General features: G+C 33.7%; 1 protein-coding gene across 50 annotated transcripts in view; it reads left to right on the top strand.

The window, feature by feature from the left end:
* The window catches only part of MAP2 (microtubule associated protein 2), a 352,353-nt gene that overhangs the window by 291,876 nt on the left and 48,418 nt on the right, over positions 1-12,059 (top strand). For all 50 annotated transcript variants that reach the window (XM_007501818.3, XM_056808320.1, XM_056808318.1 and 47 more), the window contains one exon: positions 2,167-2,244. In XM_007501818.3, the coding sequence (XP_007501880.2) occupies positions 2,167-2,244 (78 nt within the window). The remainder of the gene's footprint in view (positions 1-2,166; positions 2,245-12,059) is intronic.

Here is a 12,059-nt window from a genome sequence, read left to right as displayed (position 1 = left end):
TAGTATTCTGTTTGTACCTTATGCCCATACTAGACTATAAGCTGAATAAAGGTAAGAAGTTTGTTTCATCTAACTTTTTAGTATCCTGTTGCAACTAATATTTTTTTTCTCCAGACAGTAGGTCTTCAATTAATATTTGCTGAATTGAATTAAAGAGACCATCACCTTAGCTTGTCATCATTGCCTAGGAGAATTACTGAAAATGTAGTTCTGATATCAATGATGAAATTTCATATTTTATAGTACTTTTCAAAGTGTTCTCCATATAGTAGCATTGAAGAATAGGTAATATATTATTATCCCCATTTCACAGTTGATAAAATTGTAGATTAGAAAGATAAAGCAGATTTCCTAGGATCACACATCTAGGAAGAAGTGGAGCCAGATCACAAATAGCAGAATCACAATATTTGAGAGTTGGAATAGTCCTTATTAGCCATCTAGTCTAACCCATACATAGAATTAATCTCCAGCAGCTAAAATATTTCATTCTAGTGCCTAATTCTAGTATTTAATCCCCTGTTTATGGTTCTTTACACTCATTATCTTTACACTACATTCTCTTAGAAGATTACACACTAAAGACATGTCAAAACTATTTGGAACAAACAAACTCTCCCTCTGATATCAGTCTCATACTTTAAAAGTACATAAGGATACTCAGAACACTAGTCTTAACTGTAAGTTGCATATTTGTTTTAGTTTTCAGGAGTCAACCATTTTCACGAATACTATTCTTCATTTATCTTCATAAAAAATAATTTAAAATATGATTATCTATTACTTGGATCAAAGGTGCTTTGGGCAATTGCAAGGGTTGGAGGTTGGAAAGGATTGATTTCTAGGACTGGAGAGTCCTGAAGACATAAAAAACTATCACAAAGTGAATCAGATTTGTATAGAACACAAAGCACATATAGTAAGCCAACTGGCGTGTCTGCACATCCCCACTAAAGTCACATGTTACATCATATGTCTAGATTTCCTCTTTCAGCCAATCATTTAGATTATTTAGGGGTTAGTGATTTTATCTGCACAACTTCAATTCTTTACTATCAATTTTATGGCAGAAAAAAGCTAACATACTCCAGTAAATTTAATTTAATGTATGTAAAATGTTACATCGTCCTTAGATGGGGCAATGGTATTAAAATCCCTAGAATTTATTGAGTACATACATATATGTGTGTTTGTGTGTATTACATTAAGATTTATTGATAAGCACATACTTTATCCATGTTATTTCTTTGGTATCTGATAAATTTAAGAAAAAACATATGTAATTCAATAAGAATAAAAGATTATGTAAATATTTTCATCATTCAGGGTTGAGTTCAATCTATGAAGTTGAAATTCATAATATATTATAAATAGATGGGTTCTACTGCTATTCTTGAAAAATAATATTTTCTCTTCAAAGCTATTATACCAATTCTCAGTACCATAAAAAAGAGAAGAATTTAAAGAGGGAAGAAAAATACTGTTATTTTACTGAATTAAATAAAATCCTTAGCACCTTCCAGCATAATTCATAATTATCTACAGTGGCATGGTCAAATGATAGGCAGACATTTTTATTAACTTATTCTTCTTTCCTCCAAGGGTGCTTGTGATTTTTATCCTCCCCTGGTTGTTTTAGAATGTTGGCATATATTATCAGCATTCTGTATTGTTATTTAAGTGGTTTAAAGCTCTCCCATGTTTTCATAATTTTTTAATTTTTCACAAAAATTTTTATCATGCATAATTTTTAAAATTACTGTCAAAAAGGAGTGTCAGAGCGCTTCATATTTCCTTTTCAGATCAAATCCAGTGTCAGGAGTTATAAAGTACAGGTTTGGATGTAATATATAAGAACAAGTAGTAAAATATTTTGCCAATCTAACAGGCATAAAGAAAGCTGACTGAATAAATTCATGATTATTAAGAGATATTTGCTCATTTTTTGTTATACACTTTCTAGAAAAAAATCTGTGCTTTGCTTTTTTTTGAAGTTCATGAAAGTATGTCTAGGATAATATCTCTGATTAAAATTAATTGTGGTGTACTGTTGTAACTTTCCTTGAATTGACTAGAAATCCCTCATTAAAATTATATGATATGCAAAGGTAAAGGCTTATTGGAAATGAATTGCTCAATCCCATTTCTCTATTGTTCCATCTCTAGCAGTTGAAGAGTCTGCTAATCTGCCTCCCTCTCCACCTCCATCACCAGCCTCTGAACAGACTGGAACATTGGAGGAAGGTAAGCACACCTGGGGTATTTGGGGACACAGTCCTCAGGTAAAGGGCATCCAGACTCCAATTCATATGGTACAGCTCTCTAAGATATTGGTAGATAGACTTGCTTATGTTTTGCCTTAACTTTTTCAGTTTTGTTTTTACTTGCTTTATCTTTAAAAGGGTATTAATATACTTCCTTCAAGTAATTTGGAATTAAAATTTTATACTGGGTAAATGTTCATTTGACCAAAATAAAATCAGAAGTCAGGATAGGTGATGAACAAAGAAAGAAAAAAGTCTGCCAACAAGGAACTAGAATAATAATGATTCCTTTAATAATAGCTTCTTCTGCCAGCAAGAACAACTGGCTTCATGTGTTTGTAAGTCAATTATATAATGTCAGAAATGAGAGAGATATATGCAGTCTTGAGAAAATGTTGGCTAGGACTGAAAATGACAAACTCAGAGCCATAAACTGGGTTCCAGGCCCCAACAGGGCACCTTCCAGACCATAGTTCTTGGAATCAGAAGCATCCAATTCAACTAAGTCAGTGAAGTATGAGTATAATACTATGTAAGCTTTCTTGCTGTCTATACTGAAAACAAAAAATATTTTAAAAATAAAATAGGTTCATCTATAAATGACTAGGCAAGCCTCTAAATTGACTGATGTAGGCATTGAGCTGCTGAGAACCCTCCTAAGAGCATAAAAATTCAGTTTTAACAGGCTCTGACTTCCCCATTCCTATCAGAAATGTATTACCTAGACAGAGATCTTTTCACAATTTGGGATTGTGGGGGACAGTCACCCTTTGGAATTCTACTGGTTACCTTGCCTCTACTTTCTGGAGAAAACCCAATCCTGAATATTAAAACCAATTCAATTAAAATACAACTAAACCTGCTTTAACTTAATACCCTTTCAGTGAAATGTTCTTTTGCTGTTGCAGCTTATTAGAGAAAGAAGTAAAGAGGGAAATGAGGTTATCTCACTTCTCATAGAATTTCCCTTGGAGAGATAACTGGAAAGAACATTGGATTTATAAAGAAAAAAAAAGACTATGACTTAACTCCTGACCTCTCCTCACTAACTGGGTATATTGGTTGGCAAATTATTGCTCATTTCTAAGCCTTAGTTTTCTTCTCTATGAAATGGGTGGATCATAGATGGTCATTAAGGTCTGTTATGAATCTAAATCCTATGAAACATCAAAAAAATGATCCATGTTTTAAAGCAAGCTTTTAATGTTTTGGGATTGGGTTCTGATTTTCAGAAAACACATATGATATTAGATCATGAATCTTATTTTTTAAATTAGAGCTGTTTTTGAGTTACAAGCTCACAAAGAATCAGTTTTTAAAATCAACTCATATCTATTTTTTCTTAATAACATCTTGCTTTGTATAATTAAAATTGATTGACATGTAAAGTATAGAAATTATTTCACAAGCCAAAAATATTAAGGCTACAGGTTTGGCAGAGGGTCTGGATGGTATTCAGTTATTACGATGGCCACATATATGTAACAAGAGTTATGAGGATAAAATTGGCTAGGAATAAAGTAATATATGACAATTGAAACCACTGAAATAACCAGTTTCATTTGTTATATAACTAAAATAAATTAGTAACAGAGAGAGAGAGAGAGAGAGAGAGAGAGAGAGAGAGAGAGAGAGAGAGAGAGAGAGAGAGAGTTTGTGTGTTTAATTGGTTTGTATAGGAAAAGTCAGTCTACAGTGGAGTTTTTGGATTAGTAAATATTAGGATAGGAAAAAAAGGTGTGATTTCCCAAACTACCTTAATTATGATTCCAACCCAAGTAACAAAAGTGGCCAGGCTATAGCCCAACACCTCTAAGCAAAAATTAGGGGGCTTTTTAACTAGAATTATTCTAAGACTTAATGAGGAAGTAAGGGGTTTGTGACTTTGTACTAACTTTGGTAAATTTTGTTTTGTTTTGTTTTTAATGTTCTTTTCCCTAGAAGGCAACATATAAAGAGTCTTTAAAAATAATAATTTAAAATTGCTAATTGATATTATTTTCTGATATATTATCATAATTAATCATCTTATTTTATACTTATTCTCTGGGTCATTTGCAAAGATGTATAACCTAATCATCAAATAAATAAGTGATACACCCAGAAGTCTGGGTTTATAAGCTCAAGGTTAGTGTAGTCCTACTATATACCAAGCTAACTGTTTTTCAAATGAGATGACTTCCTTTTTAACTTTCTATGACATTTAGCTTACATTCCTGAAGAAAGGGAAAGACCAGTGCAACCAAGTTCTGAATGAGGGTTTCTCCACCTTCTCCTTTCCCAAATGTTTAAGACGTTTAGACTTTTATTGTTTCTGTGTTCTTGTGGGGAGATCATTCCTATCATGAAGATAGTTTTCCTTCTGAAGTCAAGCTGCAGTGGCAAACAGATGATATGCAAGCTTGAGAAGTTCACCAGTTTTTCAAGACTGAAAGGATTGGTGGTAGTTGTAACAGTAACAGTGCCTTCATCTCTCTGCTTTGTAGAGCTGCCCTAGACCTTCATGGGAGGTAAATCTATGTGGATTCACTGAAAATATCAGAAAATTGACTCTAGGAAGTGTATCAGAACATTTTAACCAAAGTTAACTATAATTTGAGAGCCAGTCAGTAAGCCAACTGTTAAGTGTCTGCCATGTGCCAGGCACTGTGCTAATATGAATCAATGAATAAAGCCATCCCTAATAGCAAAAAAAAAAAAACCTCACATCCTAACAGAGAAAACAAAAAGGACATATCTAAGTATCTATAAAATATTTTTAAACCCTTACTTTTGTGTCTTAGAAATAACTCTTAAGACAAAAGGGCAAGGTCTAAGCAAATGGAATTATATGACTTGCCCAGAATTACAGAGAAATAAAATGTCTATGGCCAAATTTGAATCCAGGTCCTCCTATCCAGACCTACTGTTCTATCTACTGAGCCACCTAGTTTCCCCTACAAAATAAACTTAAAGAGAATAAATAAAAATAAATATGGAGCAGTTTATGCCAAAGTAATTTGGGAGACAACACCCCAGCAGGACAGACCATCTGGTATGGTAGAGGACATTGAGTGCTCTGCAAAATAGTACAAATAATACTTTCAAGTATAATTCCAGAGCAAAACTAGAATTTTTCATTAATGAGATTTTCAGAGAACTGATTACATTAATTGCAATCCTTTAGTACCAATTTTGAAAATTTCATTTATGAAAAAATTGACTATTCAATTACAAAATCTAGGATGATCGATCTCATTATAATATTCCATGAGTCAGGAGACCTTATAATCAAATTCTGCCATAACAAATGGTAGGCCTTTAGAATTACTCCTGTCATCCAAGGCTAACACTGGTGCTATAAAAGCATTATGTTATCCCCAAATCAAAAATAGATGCATGTGTGGCTTAGCAAAGGAAGGTAATTAAGCAATTTGCCAGAGAACACCGTGGTCCCCTTCTAAAACTGATCTTGAGGTCATGTTATACTAGATGGGATCTTCTGGGATTGTGAAACTCACCTTTCTGTGGACGTGTCCAAAACTACATGACTTAACCTACTTCATAGTAAACTATCACTTGAGGGTTCCACCATCTTTAAATTTGAGGTCACTGACTGAGTGACCTCGTCCTAAATATACATTGAACCTCATTAGGTAGCCATTGTTGAGATTTGGGGTACTTCAAAAGAGGCTTGAAATATAATCGATAATACCAGGCAGGACTTCATTTGGTTTTTCCAGGCATACTTTTTGATGTTGCCAGACTTCAGGGAAACCAAGAACTGGAAAGGAGCAACTTTTCAAAAAGAACTTTTTTAAAATTTTTATTTAACTTATCATTTTGGGTGAGGAAAGGTTTTTGAAAATATTAAGCAATGTTTCTTTGAAAAGTTCAGATCTAAGGCAAGGTTCTGGGTTGTTTCCAAATTGTGGCAACATCATAAAAGGGTAGTAGGAACAGGTCTAAATCTCTGTGAGAGCAAAAAGCTGGATGAGTCATTTCATTGAAACCACCATTTCTGAGGTTTCAAGTGTTGTTAGTTTCAGGTTCATTTTCCAGGAAATTGGTGTTGAAAGCAAATCAGAGAATACTTACTTTGAATCCATCAGTTCTCTTGAGTTTGCTTAACATAATGGGAAATGTTTTAAGAGGTTGAAATGATTTATAGCCCCATTAGTCAGTGCAAAATATTGGTGGCTATGCTATGAGTCAAGACCAATGTCCATGATTTAGTCAAGTATTAGAGTTTTTCTATAGGCCAGTTTTTCTCATTTTAAATGAGAATTAATTTAAAGTAGTGAATGCAGAGACCTAAAATTAAATTTCAGGTTTTTTCCTTCACTATGTAAGAGTAAAATGAAAAATAAAATGTGAAGCCTTAAACTTTTAAACTTTAAGTTTTGTATTAATGTCAGCTATTATTATTAGGATTATTGTTGTTATTTGATGGTTAAAAGAAGTTCTAAGCATCTGTCCTAAAATAATGTCCTTGAAATCATTATTTTAATGAAGTGCTTTAAGGTTTTAAAAAACACTATGTAAAAATTTTCTCATCATCATAGTAATTATCAGCTTATCTCTCTGGTTTTCATTACTTAGCTGTGAAAAATAAATTATCACCCTGAAAGCTAACTGTTATGTTATAGAAAAAAATTATATGATTCTTGGTGCTAAATTTCTAATGAAAATTGAACTTACAAACATGCCCTTTAACTTTTTTCTAAGTTAATACCAATAGGGATAAAATTCTAAATTTTGACCAGTAACTGCACAAAGGAATGTATGAGCCAATTACAATCTAGTTTTGTAGAAAGAACATTGTATTTGTGGTCACAAGATCACAAGTTCAAATTGTGACTCCATTATTGACTTACTGAATGACACTGGCAAAGTCACTTCACTTCTATAAATCTCAGTTTCTTCATATATAAAATGAAAGATCTGAACTTGATATTTTTAAAGTTCAAGAGCAAGAATTAAAACAGAACAAAACAAAATCTAGATGCCTGCTACTATCTGATTCAATCAATAGCATGAGTTACTACTAAGTTTTATGTTCTCATAGAAATTTTTGTATTTAAGAAATTTGAATGCCCCCTCAGTCACTACTTAGATTCAGAAATGTATTGAGGTAGATCGGTTGAAATATCACTACATATGGATAAGAAAGTCAATTGAAGAAGCTGGTATTTAAGGTTGAGTAATCCAGGGATACATAATTACATCAACTAGAGACAGCCTTGTCTTTGTGAATGAATGATTAAAATAAGGATGAATAGATAAGGCAATAAATGTAAAAACATTTCATTAAAAATTAAAGACAGTGAGAGATGCATATACATACTTCAGAAATACTGAATAATTCATCAGTTCCTTGTCCCTCTTGCAGATGAGGTTACTTACAGTTTAAGTACAACATGATTTCTTTTGGGATGAATGAACAAGAATACAATGGAATGGTTTAATGGAAATTTTGTGCTTATTCTAAATTATTTAATCATTTTCAAATATGGAAGTAAATGTACTTTTCTTTTTTTAGAATGTTGACTTAAAATGATTGTCTTAAAATGTCTGTAAATCTTAATCTTAAAATTTTTTTAAGTATTTATGTGCTTTCAATAAGGGGTTTGAATAAGATGATGTCTAAGGTAACTTCCAGTTCTAAAGTTTTGTTCATCTATTTTCTCAAAACTACCAAAAGTAAGATTTCTTAATAGGTTATATAAAGAAATGTAGTGCTTAATTTTCATCATCCTTATCTTTTTAAAAAAAGAACTTTTTAAGCAATATACTGATTTTTGAGAAATTACTTTGGATTCAAAATCAACTTTGGAGGACTACAGAAGAGCTCTCTACAGAAAAATGTAAATTCTATTCAATGGATAATGCTCTCTTTCTCTCTGGTTACAGTGGCCCCACAAAAGCAACTTGCCAGGTGTCCCTAAATTCAAGATGCTATAGCATTCAGAAGTCAGAAATTGCTTCCTAATGGTCCTCAGTCCACTGTGGAGATGCCTTTTTCCCCAGTGGGATGACTGCAGTCCTAATATCCCTTTAATGTTAACGAGTGAGTTAAATGTAGATGAGACTATAACTATGCATTTTTAAATTGTCCTATTCAAATATAGGATTCTATGGGTTCTATGTCACAGGAAGCAAATGCTTACTTCTTGAAAAGCTATCCAATAAATTGAAAAACTCTTCCAATGTAAAGGTTATGGATTTTCCCCCAATGAAATTAGATTCACACCCAGGCATTATTCAAGAAATTCTAATCAATTTGAGGCTTTCCTTTTTCTTCTTTTTTTATATGTTTTCAATGGAGTTTATTTGGTCAGTAAACAATAATTTATTAAGTGCTTACCATATGCCAATACCAGAATAACCTCTGGGATGCTACAAAAGGCAAAAAGAAGGGCTGGAGTGAGATTCCACTCCTTCATTTTTTTCAATTTCATCTAATTAATCCTGGAAGTATAGCATCGGGCTGATTTCTGCAATGAATGGTTTAGCAGAGGTAGAAGCGGGTGGTTTGTTTTGTTGCAACTTTAGTAGCATAAGAATACAAAAATCCCAAAGATAAACCACCATTTGTGGAGACCAAAAAGGGTGGTGTGGCTTGGTCATATTTGGCAAACACCAATGACCCAGTAATCATATGAGCCAATTATGAGAAGATTGAAATCACAGGGTTGGAAGACTCCTGCTTCCACCAATAAGGATTTCCTGCAATCCAAGGTGGAAAAAAGAAACATTATAAAAAAGAAAATATTCAAATTCAGTTTATACTCAGATTATTTTCACTGTACTTAAGTGGTTTTACATTGAGCCAGTTTGAAGGGAGAAAGCTAATTTTATTCTGCTCTTATTTGATGAACCTAGGTGTTTTATGGGTAAGACATCAACCTATTTTTACAGGAATCAAAGATGCTTACAAAAAAATTCAATGGGACACAGGCAGGGACATTGGAAGCTTTCAAAGATAGGCATTGTCAGTATTATAATGAACTAAAACTTTAACCAGAAAACAACTAACTAAAATCCCTGAATGATTTTTTTTTCTGAAAACTACTTTTAGGAGAAAGAAACAAAGCAAGTTTATTTCAGAGCTGTGTTCAAAAAAACCAGTTTCCAGGAACCAGTGCAGATTCAACCTCATCTCTTCTTTTATCTACTTCTAACAGTCACTTACAGTGAGGATGAGTATCCAAACTGGTGACCTCAAGGCACTACAACTAACCTCAATTATCTAAGGAAAAAGGTCATCTTGTTCTCTGTGCCCTCTCTATTAGGGCAGGATTGGAGACTGATACATTTAGAATGTGTTTTTGAATGTTTAATTTTCAACAAACTTTTCTACTGAAAGGAATTTCTAACTAACCTATTAATCAGAAAATTAAAATAAGCAACATCCCTAGTTCCCTGAGCATTCCAGTTAATTTAAGAATTTTAGAATATTCCAAATAGGAAAAGTTTTCCCTTACTTTGTCACCTATTTTTAACAACTTTCTTTTTTGTAGCTGATGAAATTTACACCTTTGTAAATGTAAGAAGATTGAAAATTGGTTTCTACCTAAGGAAATGGTGGATTAATTTTTCTAATGCTGGTTTCCATGCCAATGTTTCTATGGTTGTTTGGGCTTATTGGAAGAGATGATATAGAAGACTTCTGAATTGCATTAAAGCTGCACACTACCTGTGACTCATGTAGATCAATCAATGGCAATAAAATTGTCAAAAGGAATAAGTTGAATTCACTGGATATTGAAGCATGAAACATTCATCTCTTCCCATTCGTCATTGGCTTGGCCTGGCTGATTTCCATCCATTCATCCCACCCTGTTGCTTCTATGGATCTTTGTGTCCTTGGGCATGCCTCCATCCTGTCCCATCTTATCTTGTGTCTGTCTGTCTTGTCTAGTTCTCCCTGCAGTTTCTTCCGTGTGTCTGTTTGTAGATGAAGGGGCTGAGGATAAAGTGGGACCTCTGCCTGCCACCAGTGGGGAGAGGCGTAAGCTCCTAGCCCCCTCCATTTCAGTGTCTGTGCCTGATGATGACCCTTACAATTCAGATGAGGAGTACTATGAGCACCCCTTGTTCAGCTCAGAGTGGACTGACTCTAGTATGCTCACCAGTGCCACCACGCAGATGGCAGAGGCCCTGTTGAGCCATGATAAAGGTGAACCAAGCATGGTCCCTTTTTGCTCCTCCTCCCCACCCTGAAACCTTGACCACATTCATCATGTTACATGTGCCTTCATGTTGGGGAGGGAACAGAGACCACCTGTTTTTTCCACATGGAAATGAAGTCCTTATGTAGGTCAGTCAGCCCCCCACGTTCAAAGAAGTAGAGTGGAAGTATTCTTCCTTTTCTTGAAAAGGAGGGTTTCATTTCAAAGCAACAGCAAAGAATGAGATGAGAGATTAATTCTGGGATAAATCTTTCCTGCTGCCTATTAATAGATAAATTCTGAGAGCGTACACATTTCTTTTCTTCATGTATAAGCTAATGAAGACACATATGTTTCTTATATTCTTCTGCCCAAGCACATAGATAGCATTATTGGAATATAATGTTAAAAATGGATAATGCTTTTAACTGTGCTCAAGTTCATGATGTGCAAAACTTTAACCTGGGAAAAGGTTACTTCGGTAGTTTATTGGGGCTGAACTGATTATATAACTTGATTGTTTTCCTATATGCCACCTAGCTATGTTCTGAAATTGGGATGGGAATCGTTTAGTGACTCTGTTGAGGTATCTAAGGGGCATAGGGATAGAGCACTATACTAGAGTCAAAAATTCTTTCATGATTTCAAATCCTACCTCAAAAATCTACCAGCTATGTGACCCTGGACAGCCCACATACCCATCCTCAGCTTTAGTTCCTTAAGCTGTAAAATGGGGATAAAAATGGTTCTTATCTCAAAGGACTAATGTGAGAGTCAAATATTTTTATATAAATCATTTGCAGCTTGAACAAATGGCAAGTGTTTTGCAAAATTTAAAGTGCTACATAAAAGTTAGCTGTATCTATCATTATTATTTATTTTTAATTGGCATTGTTGAGATAGAACAAGAAGAGGCACACAATTAATTGTAAAGTAACAATCTGGTAAATCCCATGAAGGAAAGCAAACTATTCTCAAGTCTTAAGGAAGACATTGCCCCAGCATCAGAAAAGACAAGTATGTGTGACTATAATATCAAGAAATGTAGTTGTAGACAATCTTACTATTACGAATAACAGCCTATTATCCTGTATCCTACAACCTGCTAGACTATATCTTGTCCAGTGGTATCCATATCCTACAGTAGAGATGGCAACTTTTCTTGGAATTAAAAATGCACCAGTGCCACTCCTAATTTGATGATGTAAAGGAGTGTCTATTTATAGGAGAAAAACAATCTTCCAATAGGATCCAAAAGATAAACAAACAAACAAACAAACAAACAAAAACTACCAGTGACTCAAATGAAGACTGATTGGAAGAGAGCAAATAAGTATGATTTATGAAAAATGGAAACTCAAGAGATTTAAGTAGGCTTTGAAAAACCTTAAGTGCATGGTATATTGAATCTAATTGAGTAGTTGAGGGAAGTAGCACTAAACTTCTTTTAACTTGATCAAAAAATTGATTATTTTATACCACTATGAAAGGACACTTTTAATGAACATGGTAAGGTAGTATCAGAAAAGCAAAAATGCCACTAATAAAAAGAAGGTCCAAAGTAATAATTTTTACATCAAAATTAAATGTGAAAAAAATCACATTTTATTCCAGCAATTTACTCTCACCACAGTGTTCATGT

Source organism: Monodelphis domestica, chromosome 8, assembly GCF_027887165.1.
Source record: "Monodelphis domestica isolate mMonDom1 chromosome 8, mMonDom1.pri, whole genome shotgun sequence".
Lineage (NCBI taxonomy): Eukaryota > Metazoa > Chordata > Mammalia > Didelphimorphia > Didelphidae > Monodelphis > Monodelphis domestica.
The sequence above is the reverse complement of the archived record's forward strand: the minus strand, read 5'-3'. Positions and strand labels throughout refer to the sequence as shown.